Genomic DNA, 16,511 nt, shown 5'->3' on the forward strand with positions numbered 1-16,511 from the left:
TGACATGCTGTTCAGTACATTAGTACGGGAGGCCAAATGCAACATAATTATGCATGTTTATTTGGTTCAAAAGGCTAAGATAGGGTTGAGTATAAGCAAAATAAAATGGAATGCAATAACATTCAGGACTGAACTCTCTCTCTCATGAAATCATGTTTATAGAAATGTCAAACAAGAGGACAAGATGACCTTGAGCTCAGGAAAGCAACATCTGTTCTAAATGAACCACTAACAACATTTTTGTATCATTTTTTCTATTTAAATTAACGAGATAGTTTAAAGTAAGGACATAAACCTCATTCTAGAAACATACAGCCTGACCATTAAAAACACTACATTCCCTTTTCATTTCCTTTTCATGTAAATAAGCACAAGTGTAATCACGAAGCTCACCGCCCGTTCACAAAGCAGATGACGAACAACCTGAGATGATGGCTCAGCGGCTTTTCCACATTCAGTCAGTCTACTTCAATCACGCGTGCTTTACAATTTACAGATCACAGTGAAACAAACAAAGACAAAAATACGCTTACGGGCAAAGCATTTTAGAACAAAACAACAGCATTTCTTTCTGATTCACACAAACAGTGGAGATTTAGCATAATGCTTTGCAACATCCCAGCATTTAAAGGCACAATAAAAGGTTTTCACAGGACTCGATGTGGTGTGTGAGAAATTAAATACACCTTTCCCCTCTTCTATATGTGGACAGGTATCAGCCTAATCAAACGTAGCTTAATAGGTAATTGTGAATAAGTGTGACCACTTTTATAAAAACAGAAGTCTTTCCAGGAGTGGACGTTCCAATGAATTCACCCCGAGCTCCGACCATGCAACACTAAGCAAGCAGTAAAGTGAAGCTGCTAAACAAGAGTGAGCCAAAATACCTCCACAATGATGTGGATGTGGTATGGGACTACTTTTATAAATAAAGGTTAAATTAAAAATGATCATGAAGGAAAGATGGCAACCACACAACCACATTTATGACATTAGTGAGTTTAATAGAAACATGTAACTAAATAATAGCTTCTCGCAATTAGCAAGTGTTGCCCTCTTTACTGAGACAAAGATATATGATGTTTCAGGAAGCCACTATATAGAAATCAAATGCCTATAGAAAGGTTAACTCCAGTATTTAGCTGTAACTTCTTCACAGTCCATGTGATCAGTACACTTAATGCTGAATGTGACCAAGTTAAAAACACAGTTGAAAAGCAATCTGCTGGAGAAAAGTGCAAACACTGAACGCCCTTTTGAGAAACACGCAAGATGTGATCACACCCCGAGGTGTTTTCACACCTGCTGCGCACAGAGTGGTTAAATTAAACTCTACGTTGTTTACAGCAGATCTGGTTCATTTGGATACACGAGAACGGTTCGACCAAACACTTGTGTTGTATTACCAGCTGATTCCAGCCTAAAAATTTGTTCTCGAATCAGGTCCATGTCAGACTCAGTGCTGGCACTTGCACAACAGTATCATGGGCTTTTTGCTTTCAATCTTGATTTCCTTAAGGTTTCAAAAAATATATGAACTGTTTTCTTAAACTATTAAAGGCAAATTTTGACATGAACAGACTGAGTGAAATCTCAGCATGCCACTGTCAATCAGACAATCAGGAGCTAAGTAAAACTGCTAATCACCTCATGAACCTTGTAATGGAGCCTAGTGATAAGGCCAAATATTACTTAATATTCTCTGCTTTTTGTTTTTCAGGCTTCTTCCCACAGTCCAAAGACATGCATGTTAATTTAATGGGTGATTCTGAATCGGCTGTGGGTGTGAACGTGAGCTTGAATGATTGTCCGTCTTCCTGTGTTAGCCCTCTGATAGACTGTAGCCCACCTCTCACCCTTTGACAGCTGTGACAGCCTCTGGTCCCCCAGCGACCCTGAATTGGATAAGCAGTTAAGAATGGATGGATTACATAGCACCAACTACCCTCAACAATCTTTTCAGGGAAGAATACACCGTAAGCTCAATACCTTGCAAAAATATGACAACGAAGAAGAAGAAAACCTGTCAAGGATATAACAATCTAATAACTCATTTCTTTGTGAAAACTCCACTGGAAACCTTTTAAGTTCTAGGGAGAACCTTAGACTCAGATACCAAATGACAATACCAAATAAAAAAAGGTAACAAACAGCTTCATGTCTGATTTTTATGAAGTAAGACAGGACTATGTGTCATCCACATAGCCCTGAGAATGTTGTTGGATTGGATGGTTGTGGAGATGAAGGTTGGTTCAAATATTTCATCTCTGCTATTGAAATCATTTTTTAATTATTATGTCATCAAAACAAAACGTACCAGACACCTTTTTAAAGCATCACTCAGTACAGCTACTCTGTTCGAGTCACCACTCTGTCACTTACTAGTGTGTTGAATAACACAAGCTTTCTGAGCATGTGAACTGCAGAATCTGTTCAAATGCATTTAATATTGGACTGCTAATTATAGCACTGCTTTATGAATCACTGCTGCTTATATCTGTCAGGGAGTGATTGGACTAAACTATAAATTATTAAAAGCAGCAAAGCTTTCATGAACAACAGCAGCCTAAGTTGTTGCTTATAAACAATATGCATGTATTGATTCATAGTTTTGAAAGGGAACGTGTGTTGTTGAGCTACAGCAACTGGGTGGAACCAGATTACATTTTTTAATGGTGCTTTAGTGGGTAAAAACGTATAACCAACAGGTCACTCATGGGAGGAACCAAATGTTAACTTCACTCAGCATTTTAAATCATATGTCTAACTAATGCCCAACAGATGCTGCCACACCATTTGTATCATCAGCCTTGTCACATATTTATTTCCAGGCTAATGTATGATAAATAAAAAGGGCATCAATTTTATAATCCTGCACTTACAAAAACTGCCAGTCAAAAACATCCTTTACAGACGTGTTGTGCAAAAGAAATTAAGTTGAAGAGTTTGGATGTCAAGGCTGGTGTCTTTCCCTACGAGGTTCACTTTCACTTTGATGAGACATGATGTAGATGAAAATGACCTAAATCCATCAATTTCTCAGACACTTTTGATGCTCACTTGGCTGTGCCAGCCTGTTTTCTTGTCATGCACAACCACTAATGTGCTGCAGAGTAAATAAATGAAGTTGTCAGTACAAATGAGCATCTGTTTTTACTTGTTACTTGGTTAAGTTTATTTGTGCCAAAAATCGAGATTTCTTTTGCTAGAGAGACCTGAACAAATTACATCAACGCAGACTCAAGAAAATTCATTTACTTAAAACTGTTATTTCCGCTCCACACAAAACCCACCTTAACTTAAATAGGGAGAAATATTTTCAGCTTTCACAATATTTAGGTGTATAGCAGAAACCAGTATTCCCCAGTTATCAGTCTTGATGAGAGTCCAAACTCTCCCTTTATTGGATAATTGCCTCTGACCTCAACTAAGAAAGTTGAATATCTGAACTGATTAGTGAGCATCTGTGTTCTAATAAATAAAAACACAGATATACTGCTGCCAATTAAGACCATTCGTCTTTTTCATTTAACAGGTTGGGGTGATAGTAATTAATCAAAATGCACCATATTGGACAGTATTCAGTCATTTAAAGGCAGTGCAAGCATAAAGATTCATTTCTTTATCTTTCTGTCTCTAAAATAAGCAAGCATAATAATTTTTTCACAGTTTACTATTTTTGTAATGTTGTCCAATATAGATAGGATTGTGAACATTGTGGCTCTTAGTCTTTAAAAGGGTTCATTTAAAATGTGCAAAATGAAAAAAAAAAAAGCCCAAATATTATGGACTCAACTGGAGGTGTGCTGCCCTGAAAAGCAGCTTTCATTTGGGGGAGTACAGTTTTGTGGTGGAGTCAACACATATACAAAGATATCATCAGCATAAAAATCAGGATTATAAAAATGAATATTACCTATGTACAGACTATCAGTGGGTTAATAATGGTTATGAGGAATTTATGATTGGAACCAGCTGTAGGCAGAAAATCATAACCCACAGAAAGCAGCTTATTTCACTTAAACTGTATGTGGGAAATACAGACAACTGCTGCACTGGGGCTTTTTTTTTGTAGGTCAATTGGCCTGTCAGGGCTGCAAAGTGGAGTTGTTTTCAAGCAATAGAGATCACAGCAGAAAGCAGTATTTGGTGAATATTACTGCTGCATGTCAGCACCGCCTACACTGCTGTGGAAGCAGGTGAGACAGGTTTCCCCCATTTATGACAGCTTATTGTTTACAGACAACAACTAGCAGTTTCGATAGGTAGCCTGATGAGCATCACCAAGTCAGAATACACTGTGCTTTCTCTCAGCACCTACGTGGCCATCAAGCAGCAATGTTATCATTTTGCTTCCTGGATTGGCAGCTGCTGTACCGTGACAGGTCCTTCTGTCTCAGGGGCACAGTGTGTGCTACAGGTGTCAAATGACACAGCTGTACACAACACAGCCACACTCTGGCATTTGATGGGTCAGGGGAGGGAAAACCACAGTCAGGTATAGTTATAGAGGCATAGAAAATAAACTATATGTTTTTCTCTCAAAAAGGCTTTGAGCATAGAAATCAGGTCAAATTTGTTTTTCCAAAGCAGGAGACAAGTGTGCCGACTTCGGTGATGCTTTAAATACATTTTGTGTAAAGTCTCTCCAGTTAAACCGCCAGCAAGGTGGAAACATACAAAAGTACAGAAAATTATGTGTGTTTTTGAACTGGGTGTGTCAGTTATGCTGGCATTTTGGAAATGAATAAGAAGTCAGTGCTAATTAGGGCTAATTAGCTAACATTTGCTAGCTATCTAATGTTGACCTGGATATATTTCCAGTTCCAGGCACAGTAAGAATACTAGGTCTAAGCAGTGATATTTTGGTTATCTTAACACAATATGTTATTATATAAACCTAATCTAAAATAAACCCGATGACAGATCAGTGGTGTGGAGATCTGGTGACAGCACCTGTGTGACAGGCTTAGGGGTAGGGTTGCCAACCGTCCCTTAAAATACGGAATCGTCCCGTATTTAGAAACAAAAGTACACGTCCCGTATTGAGCTAATAAGGGACGCACTTTGTCCCGTAATACAGTGAGAATCAAAAGTAGTCTATAAATGTTAATGGAATTAACGCTTTGTTTGAAAACATAATTCCCAGCCCCTCTCCTGCTTTGTGACCAATGAGCTGACAGCACACTTATGACAATTCGAGTATGACAATTCAGATTACCGCTCATCTCATTGGTCGATGAAAGGTCGCTTACGGAGAAAATACCGGAAGACAACAGATGACCACAACAAGAAGCATGGCCAACAGGGAAACAAACGCCGACACTGCGGTGCAAGTCTCGGACGACAGTACACCTAAAGCTGGGCAGACACTGTGCGATTTTTTCAGTCACGATATTCAGCTCCTGCTCAAACTGCACGATTGACTCGCAGGGGTTAGAAGTTGGTAGGTCACGATGCAGGTCTCACACTATACGGCCCGATGCTCTGATGCGACCTGAGAGCTCACACTGTGCCTCCATAAAATTAAGGTTATAACAGAAAATCTGTCGCGCTCGCTCTCCCTCTGTCTTTCACTCACACAGACACACCACCACCATCAACTTTGCTAAATTGCTAATGAAAAACATGATCAGGCAGCTGTGATTGAGCAGCATGTAAATCCAACTATTTTCACGGTTGTTGTGGTCGTGATAATTTTGTGATGCCACATCGAAAAGGCTCGGATGAGCTTTCCAAAGTTCTACAAGTTGTGCCTTCATCGCTTGTGTCCAGATCACACGCTGCACTGCCGTGCTGCGCCGTCTTTTTCACCGACGTTTACGTGTTTGCGCGTGAGCAGTGTGAGCGGCTCACGAGCGATTGATGATCGGGAGCTGGTCGTGAGGTGTTAATCACTTCTCGTTACCCCACGTATACTACACGATGCACGATGAAGGCCAAAATCGGTCCGATCACTCAAAAATCGGCTCAAAATGGGCCAAAAACCGCACAGTGTGAGCCCAGCATTAGAGCAGCAATGTTTGTTCCCCTCAGAGAAAGGGAAGAATGGGAAAAGGAAAACACCTGGCTGGAAAACGTTAATATGGGCATGTGCAGTGAATATCAGCGCTATGTGGCCAGAAGTGTGATAATATAATTTATTTTGTGTAATAAACAACTGCAAGGATAGATAGTCATCTATTTGTTGTAATCAATACATAAAAGTAATACATAGGTGAATAATGATGATGAGTTAAGATGCGTAATCATGGGAACAAGCGGGTTTACAAACAGGAGCAGCTGATTAGCATTAGAAAAGCTGAAATAATACCTCAACTGAAGCCAATTGTACTAAATGCACTAAATGTGCACTGTTACAAGAATATTTTTCTTTCTATTGTTTTCTATTATTTTAAGTTAAGCAGGACAGAGTTCTTTTAAAGAAAGATTTACTTATATTCTCAAAAGTTAAGCATGACAGGCTTCTGTTTAAGAAAGAGACCTGTTTTACTGTGTTAATGTTGTCATTTTGAGCTAAAAATAAATGGCTAAATGATCATTTGTTTCACATGTGTTCATATCACAAAGAATAGAATATGCATCTACTTAAATCAACTTCAAGTCAAATGGTTAAAAAAAATAATTTCACGCACAAAAAAAGAGCTAGAAAATTCACCACACTGGGAATGGTGAAGACAACTGGGTCGCCCGGCCCTGGCCACGAGGTGTCCCTTATTTATTTTTCAGGGAGTTGGCAACCCTACTTAGGGGGAGTGTTTTATATGCAGTACTGTACTTTAGGTAGCTGGTTGTTTTGTTAGTCACCATCTGTGGCTCCGGGTGAATTCATCTGACAAATCTGACACACCACTTGTTTTATCTCTGCTGCAGTTAGGTTGGTTGGTTGGTTGGTTTCTTTGTATTGTCTAGAATTGTGACTGTCAGGCCTGCATCATGCATCCAGCAAACTGAGAAAACGTCACAGATTTTGACTGCTACCTGATATGTTAGATTTTAATGTAGACATCAACCAAAACACTGCCAGAGGCAAAACTTGTGCTTGCAACCAACAACTGCAACCATACAGTGAGAGAGCACGACCCAATTTTGGGAGGCTTACTCACGTGCATGTGAGATGTCAGAGTGTCTTACCCTATAAGTGGCGTTGCAGTGCACTTGCTCACTGACGTACACTTGGTTAGATTACTTGAGCGTCATTCGAGAGGTTGTGTTGTCAACAGATCGGCCAATAATCAGGTTGAGTGGCCTTTATTATGAGAAAACTGAGTGTCAGTGTTGAGAAAAGCCTAAAATAGACAAAGAATAACCTACCTTTTGCTTGTGAGCGGCCAGGTAACCATGCATTTTCTCGGGCTGAAGGAAAGATGGGCCACTATGCACAGCAAAGCGAACATCCAGCATTCGCTCCTTCACGTCCATGAGGCTAAAGATGTTGACATCATCAGGTGGGACCGAGAGCATCTCAGACAGGAAGTCCACCAGCAGCTCGTAGCGGCTCCGCTGCTTCCCCCTCAGTTCAATGAACTCCTTCGCTGTGATGTCTGAGCAATACATACATACACACACACACACAGAGAATTGGAACTGTAAGTGGCCTCATTATTTCCGCCCCTGCTCAAGGATAAATCCAATTATTTTCAAACTGCTAAAGTAAAAAATAGTCCACAACACTCCAGACTAGAGCTATGATGATAAATTATTTCAAAAGGCTTACTGTATCTGATAAAATCACTTGTTTGTAAGTTATTTTGCATCTGTTTTCCTGTGTGTTTGTTTCAGTGCGCCTACAGTATGTTTGTTGGTGAAGAAAGTGCTCAGGAGTTTGATTTCAGTTCCTCTCAATAAACGTATTTGCTGATTTTGTATTCGGTTCTAATCATAAAATGCTGTGAACCTTTGAGGGAAAAATGTTACTCTTCTTTTGCTTCTCAGTGCCAGTCTGATTCCAGTTGTTCAAAATGTAAAAATTACCCCAAAGACTCGTACAAATGTTCAAAGACTGGACAGGCGATCCTAGCTGACAGACGTTTAGTCTGTCAGGTAGGAGCATTAACCTGGCCAACACAGTGAATATCTGGGCAGCAGTAACCAAATCTCTGGCAGTAGATGGCCCTGCAACTCCCATGAGACACCACTTATCATCAGATTTTGGATCAAAACAATCATGAATAATAACCAGAAGCTGGCACTGTGTATATGCAAATAATTGAAGGAGTGGCACGGACAATTTTGCCTTTATAGAGATTAAATGAGCACCACATTTAAAGCTTCCCATACAGCACCATAATTGGGAAAGTTGAAGTTAAAATTATTTTCTTTTTAATGTTAACACCCAGGTGTTGTTGTACGCACCTGCAAAAAGCAGTCAGCATTAGTCAGTGAGAAGTCAGCAGAGTACCAATGTTATCCAACAGTACAGAATAAAATTATCTCTGCAGAATTTTCAGGAATTCACTGCGACTAATTGATAATGGATGGAAAGAACAACAAATGCAGTAGAAAGTCAAGAAATAATTCGACACACAGACTAAAAAAAGCCCAGATTGGTATCAGTTTAGCTTGTTCCAACCAGCCTTAACAGCCAAATCATATCCACAGCCAAACAAAGCAGCAGACGAACAAAGGCAACTTTATGGATTAGTTCTTATATAGCGCTTTTCTACTCTGTTTGAGCCTCATTCACCTATTCATACAAGCACTTCTACACTTCAGTGCACTCTATCAAACATTCACATATATTATTCACAATCCAGTGAACCTTCAACATTCAAAATGAGACCAAGAAAGTAACAGCTAAAATATGACTTACAAAATATACTTTGGCAGCCAGTGTGCAGCCAATTAAAGTCTGTGTGTAGAAAAACACTGGATATTGATAACAGACAATACACAAATTAATACAGAGCTAGAATATGCAAAATATACTTTTTGAAGATTATGGACAGATCCTATGTGTCAGGACTGAAATCAACAAAATGAAATCTTGTGTTAAATAATTTGAATTTTTGCTCCACTGAGCTAAACTCTAACTCAGATCCATGTTCATACCAATGTTCTATTCAAAATATGGACAGTTTTTATGCATCTAAACACTTGTGATGTTTTATAAAGTAATGACCTCATCCTGTACGTAGAGAAAGAGCAGATCAACAATGAACAATGATGGGAATGATGAGGTTCATGGAGCCCACAGGTTTAAAGGATGCTGCAAATGCCTGAGAAACACAGCTTAGACAGCTTGGATGAAATAAAGGAGCAAAAGAGTCAGAGAGATAGCGCCGTGTGGCACTCCTGCTGGGTAGATAACAACTTTCTGTTCTCTTTTTGAACTTTTTTTTTTCCATTCATCAAGTGAAATCAGACCGTCCAATCAATCACGTCTCTTTTTCACACACACAGCATAAGTGCAACAGAGTGTAATGTCCATATTTAGCTATGTAGTCACATGACATGAGAGAAATGAAACCTAAACAAACAAATTATGGCATTCAACAATCCTAACAACACTCATTATTACAGAGACAGGTAACAATATGTGTCACTCACAGCAGAGACGAGCACAAAGTAGTGGTAGCGCCAAAAACAGAAGAGGAAAAAAATATTCTCAAATGAGGAAACAAGAGACAACTGGGACCCATTTTATTGAGAATATATCCAGTTTTAGTTGTTATCTCATAGTATGCTGTCCATGTAGCAAACCTTCTTAACCTTCTCCCTCCATCGATCCACTGTGGGAGGCTGCGGCCGCATCCATGAGGTTGTGATCATCTTCTTATCAACTAATAAAAAAGACTCTCAGTAGGAATATCCTATTGTCGCCTTTTAATCCTTCTGGCAGTTGGCCCATTATATACAGAGTAAGATGGTTTAAGGACACTTCTCTTTATGAATTCATTTTGTATATGTTGGCAGTAGTCTGATAGTTTGTGTGTGTTCTCTTACCAAGCCACAGTCCCTCCACCACTGACCTGAGATGTTCACAAATTTTGATGTGACAAGGGCTTGGAGCGGGTGGGGGGTGTTAATGGTAACAAATTGCTTCATATTTTAATGGTACGGCATGCAGCTTGTCCCATTTTTTGCCTTTCTCTACAGCTGAAAAATAATGTGGTGGACGATCATATTTATTATATTTGTGCTGAAGCTGCTCAAAGAACACCAGGTCTTCTGCTTCAAACATCTGGTCCAAGAGTATCGAGCTGTTTCATTCCCACTTTCTAAACCCTGCTTCTAGTCGGGAGGGAATAAAGTGAGAGTTATGTGCAATCCTCACCTGCTGGAAGCTGAAGTTGAGAATCTTAGTTTTTTCTCACAGTGGGGATTTTTTTTACCTTGTCATGAATTATTTCCTCTCCTGATATCTTCACTCTTGAATGGGATTATATCCAAAATATGTGGAGCCCTCACTCTTTTCCATCCTGACCCAGTTGGTTTCGTTATCTTGAGATATTCATGTAAGCACTGACTTGAGCTGGGCTGCCCAATTTTTTTTTCTCAGGTATTCAAATTCAATTCCAGTTTGTTTGTTTTTTTCTAAATGACTTTAGATAGTCATTTATTTATTATTTTAAATGTAGGTCAGATAAAGACCGAAACAAAACGAGTAATCTAGGTAATCCATTCATGTGTATTGTTTCTACTTGTCCCACATGTTTTTAGGCTGGCTTTTATTTCACCCATCTGCTTTCGATAGTTAGCTTTGAAACATGTCAGAGGTTATGACGATCCCTATCTGAACTCACGATGACACCAGAAATCTAGATGTAGGCCAGTGTCCCACCAACATCAGTGTCTGAGATTTCGATTGACTGATCCGATAACCTTTCTAAGTTAGGGAATAGGGATAGAAGAAACGAGGTCATATCATCATTTACAGCTTTAATGTTGTAATTCTGCCATATTTAATTTAGGTTTAATATTTAAAGCAGAGAACTGGAGTCGACCACCTTGGCTGACCCCTCTCTGAACAACAACCCTTCCATTTGACATGTGAGTCTGACGTTATACGTATAACCATTATCCAGTCCACATTCCCATAACAGTCAAGGTTTTGTACAAAAACTCTTGATATGTCAACCACCGTGTTCTCCAAGCTTAGTCGAGTATCTTTTCTTCAGCTCTGTAGTCAGAAATATCTCACTGTAATGGATCTTGGAGGGCAAAGTGCTTCAGCTTCGTGGTTTGGGATGTGAGACCTGTTTTGACACAGGTCTACATCCTCCATTAGTTCGAGTGATGTGAGCAGGAGGTTTGTTAAGAGATCACTCATTTCATTCTCATATTCCCCGTCTTCTTTCACAGCGTGTGTAGGTTGTCCCATCTTGATCTTGACTCCAGGTCATCATACTTGACCCATAACTTCTCTTATCTGTGTCCTAAATAACAAACAGCTCTTACATGTTGGAGTATTTTGTCCTCTACTTCACTCAGTCTCTGTTCAATATTCACAACTTCTTGTTCTAGTTTTGTTGTACACTCCAGTACACTCCACATCGCATAGAGTGGCTTCCACCCTCAATAAAGTGGCCTCTGTGTCTAGGGAGGCCTGAGTGTGCTCTTTCATGAGTTGTGCAACTCAGTTAGCACAGCAGCCATGTTTTCTTCAATCCATGTCTCACCGGTGTCCATTTGGTCTTGTTTATCATCTTTTTCTTGTGGTTTTGCTTTCTTTTCTGCCTGTTTGGTTTGAGCAGACATGGTAGGTTTTCTCAAAGGCAGTTTGCATTAATTGTTTGGCTGTTTGTTTCTCTTCCACAGCAGGAGAATCAGGCTGCTTCTCCTAGCATGACATCCCAGAAGTCCTTTTGTTAACAATTTTCTAATCTAGCAGATTCAGATTATAACTAATAATAGTCACAATAGTAATAGTCACCAAAATGTGATGGGTTTGGGCTGTTTGGTTACACAAAACTCAAGGCTTTGGTTAGTTTAGATTACTTTGAAATATTACCACATGTAATGACTTTTAAATGTAAAGGCTGTTTCATATATGTAATCTCAGTCAGTCTCAATGTGTTTAACCTTTACTAATGGAATTTCAGCTTAAGATCTCAGAGAACTGCAAAAATATATTTCAGACTTTGGTTAACTCTTAGATCAAGTGGGTATCTTCCAGGGAATTTTGAGCTTAAGAAGGCAAATGCTTAAAAGGAAGGAATATCTTTGAGGCCAGAGTCTAAGCAGGTAGAGCTGTTAACAAAAACATTTCAATTGTGCAAGTTAACATGTAGATGGGAGCCAATACACAAAGGACCAGGACTAACAAACTGCTCTACGTAAGAAAACCCAAACTAATTTCATTGTTATCAGCACTACGAGACTCAAAGTTCATCTCACAGAGAACGAAGTAAAAGAATGCACACACACACATATATATATATATAAAAAGGGGTGGGCAGGGTGATTAGGTTTGTGAGCGTAGAGAAGGAGACAGAGCCTAGGCATTAAGAGACAAGACAGGGGGCTCAGAATGGGCTCAGCGGATACAACGTGAGGGATCGAGGCTAATGTCAGCTCCCATCAGTCAGTCCAGAGGGAGAAACAAGGACACAGGCAGACAGAGAGACAGTCAGGAGGGATAGGGGCTGGCGGGGGGAGAGGGTAGTAACTCCTAACGCAGTGTGGCAGCCTTTGCACCTGGCTTTGATCCAACCTCACAACTGACTTCTGCTTTCTCCTTCCCAGAGGCTTCATTGGAGGCGGTGCACAGATGCCCTCCTGCCTCAAGGCTTGTGATTTTACACAAATAAATGGTAAATGGACTGCGTTTATATGGCACTATCCTAGTCTTATCAACCACTCAAAGCGCTTTGCACTACATGCCACATTCGCACACACACACACTCACACAGTTTATTCTATCACATATTTGGCTGGATCTAAGGCGTTTATACGAGATTCAGTATCTCACCCAAGGACACTTTGATATGCGGGGAGGGAGCCAGACGCTCTAACTTCTGAGCCACAGCTGTCCCTTAAATAGACACAAAAGGGCCAAATACTTACTTTATATGATGAAGTTTTATATGAATAACTGAGACAAAAGAGTGAGAACTAACTGTGGCTTTGTCTTTTTTGCAGTCCTTCAGAAGAGGTCAAACAAATGAGGATTTTATGAAGCCCTCATGATTACTTGTAAGATTCCAAGAATGTTTTCTTTAACAAAATGCTTTGATAAAGCAAAACACCAAGGAGAGGCTGGTGGCATTGTATCTTCCATAAAAGACAAATGCTGTAAATGTTTTGGAAATCCTGATTAAATCTAGTAATTATATAAAAACACACCACTTTTTATATAATTACTAGATTTACCGGTTTTTCTTTCAAACATAATAACACACAAAGTATTAATAAGGACAAAAAAAGCATATTGTTATTTAAGCACATTTAAACATAATTCTTTGTTGGCTTCATTGTGCTCAAAGTCATTATTTGTCTTTATCATAGCCACTGAAATACACGATTAACTTCAAGCTCTCATACCGTATATGAAAAATCAAAACTTCTTGTGGATGACTGACAAAAAGTTCAAATGATTTCATGAATTCTAAACCAGCTTCAGTTCAGGACTCCTTTCAGTGATTAGAGGAGCAGCTGAAGGGAACAGAAGGTAAACTTTCACAATATCTTTCCCAGGATCAGAACAACAAGGTTGAGTTTAATCTCTAGCAAGCCAGACTTTTCCATTTGACCACAAGATTACAGTGCACGGCTTATCCGACTGACCGATGGGAAGAAAATAACAATCTCCGTTATCAAATGACTATATGATGAACAATCAGCAGAGAAATGTTTGCCGCTTCCTGCTCAAACATCAAAGCATGCAATTGACTGAACAGAGCTTCCTCTCACAGCTGATGCTTTGAAGCATCAGCTAGATCCTTGTTTCGACTGTGCTCTTGGTTAATTGATGAGAAAGGCTGAAATCAGAGGTGGAGTAATCCTCTTTTCATTTTAGGGAACCTATGTGTGACGCAGGTCTAGTTTTCTGGGAAGCGAGACTCTTGAAGTATGTAAGAATTAATAATAGCAGCAAGCAGCCACAGCCGCTGTGGAGTACATGCTGACAGGGCTTATTAAGGTGCTGCAGATATGTCTGAAGCCTGATGTATAGTCCTGTGTTGAGCTGCCATACAGCCCATGCCATAGTGGGCAACGTCACTGCATTTATACTTGTATACTGGTGTGTATGTATGGTGCTGTACAGTGTGCACTTTTCTGGGAACGTGCTGATTAGGGCTGCAGTGTAGTGTGCAAATTTATTACCTATAATATACAGTTTTCCTGTCTTATAAGAAACGTAATAAATGTTCAGCTTAAAAGTAAAATAAAATAGATAATGATTCAAAATAACGACCAAAATAAACACACAAATGCATTTCAGAATGCTGAGTGGTGAGACTTGCTTCGAAAAGGATTTTCATTCCACTCACTGCCTGATAAATGCCCAAGGGTCACATTTACTAAGCGGTGCAAAATAGCGTGTGAGTGCAATCCCCAAATAGTTTCATGGTGATTGACAAAAGTTTTGTGTTCTAAACAAAGGTGCAGTCAGTTCATTCCAATGACATGTCAAATCTGCCAAGAATCCCGCAATTTAGCACGAGGTTGAAAACTAAGAGATGATATTTAGATATTCTGGCAGAAAGAGTTGTTATAATAGAAACAGGCTTCAATGTAGGACTGTAAGATCTATGACAATATTTTGACATTGGGCTCTGTAGCATTCTTGTATTAGGACAACATATATCCTTCAAGGGACAAAACAAATTGGAAATGTCTGACAGACAAACGTTTATTTCTATACTCTGAGTGAGCACAGCTTTTGCGCTGTCCATGGTCCTGAAATTATAAGCATTTTATCAATTTAACATTTTGTTGTTTATTTAAGTGTGACAAAACTTTATTAAGGAGAAATATCTTTGAGATTATAAATGTAAATGGATTGATCAGACAGGTTTGATGATAACAAACAAAAAACAACAACCTCAAACTATTTCAATACATAACAGGGCTGCTATTTAGACTTCCTATGCCTGATGTCCATCCAGGGCCTGAATTTTTTTTTCAGGGTCCAACGGCAACATTTTCTCTCTGTTGTTTAGCCATCTTGCTCTGAATGTCATCGTACAGGCTGTGAAATTCCTGTCACAGAAGCCACAGTATGTTGAGGAGAACACGATGCCAAAAAAACGAAGATTTGGATGTTTTTTGCTACTGCTATTGCATGGCTCCTTTTGGTTGGAGCTTCCAGGTCATTCCTGACTTCACTGAGCAAACTTGCAATTAGATGGCTTGGTAATCTCTACATTTCTATCACATCTCTGTCTGGCATTCCAAATAAATTGACCCGAGTGGAGAAATGCCTCTTCAAGCACACACATCTAAATCTCTGCTATGCCTCCCCCGTTTTTTTAAGGGTGGTAAATGCCGGTGCAATTAGTAAAACATTTTGCAAATGTGAGTGAAGCAATTTGCTAGATTGATTTAAATATTTTCCTCCCTTTATTTTGCATCTATATATGCATATGCAAGAGGGTCAGTTGCAACTATCTCTCACGTGCAATCATCTCACTACACTCTGTCTGAATCGACTGTACCTTTTCTTCATTTTTCATCTTTAAATGCTAAACATCTAAACACTTAATGTGTAATAGCATTTTCAGTTTTTAAATTTAAATTCTTCCAGCATAAGTAGAGCCAATCTAATGATATCAGGTTTATCAGCTCTTCAGACCCTTTAATTGGGAAAAAAAAAGTCATGAGTTAATTCAGAAAATGGATGTGGAAGTGTTGTTAGCGTGGCAGCCTGCTGTATGAGACCTCGTCACCTTCCCTATCCTACTTATCTGGTTCATTAAACAGAAAATGCACTTTCATGATTGAATTTTAGTTATTTTTTCGTGCAACAACAACCTCCATTCACTGGGGCAGCATTAGATGACTACAGTGTGATCAGTGAAGGAAGTCTCCAGAATCTCACATATAATAACAAACTAATATATCTTCCCAATTTCTGCATATTGATCCCACAATACAGGCACCCTGGAGCGTAGACAGACGTGAGAAGAGAGAGAGCGAGGACTTTCGCACTTCTCAACAACGCATCTGCCAAAGGACAACTCTCCTGGCAGGAATAGTTTATAAAGTCCTCATGTTTGGAAAACTGCATCAGCTGGTTTTAAGCAGTTACTCATCGTGTGTTTCGCACTCTGCTCCCCCCTGAGCACCATGCATTTTACTCTCTGCTTGTGTTATGTGGACATTTCAAGGACTTTTTGTTTACTACATTTTTTACCTTTCCATCAATATTGAGAAATGGAGCAGGGGGACTGAGAGGGAGCCTTAATCTCAGCAAGGCAGATTTAACTAGTCCTTTCTTTGTGCACCCTTATTGAATTCCACATTTGTTCTTGAAATGGGATTTAAAATGTCAAGGAGGGTGTAAGTAATGCTATAAGTAGAATATTTTCATAATCCTTGAGACTGTGAATCAATGAGAGTGTTTA

The 16,511-nt window shown here is 39.4% G+C and overlaps 1 protein-coding gene across 2 annotated transcripts in view; it reads right to left on the bottom strand.

The window, feature by feature from the left end:
* Window positions 1-16,511, bottom strand: part of LOC309714747 (neural-cadherin) — a 335,326-nt gene that overhangs the window by 134,222 nt on the left and 184,593 nt on the right. For both annotated transcript variants that reach the window (XM_082547420.1, XM_082547421.1), the window contains exon 25: window positions 7,315-7,544. In XM_082547420.1, the coding sequence (XP_082403546.1) occupies window positions 7,315-7,544 (230 nt within the window). The remainder of the gene's footprint in view (window positions 1-7,314; window positions 7,545-16,511) is intronic.

The sequence above is a fragment of the Aulonocara stuartgranti genome, assembly GCF_965226115.1.
Source record: "Aulonocara stuartgranti genome assembly, chromosome: 1".
In the NCBI taxonomy this organism is placed as follows: Eukaryota; Metazoa; Chordata; class Actinopteri; order Cichliformes; family Cichlidae; genus Aulonocara; species Aulonocara stuartgranti.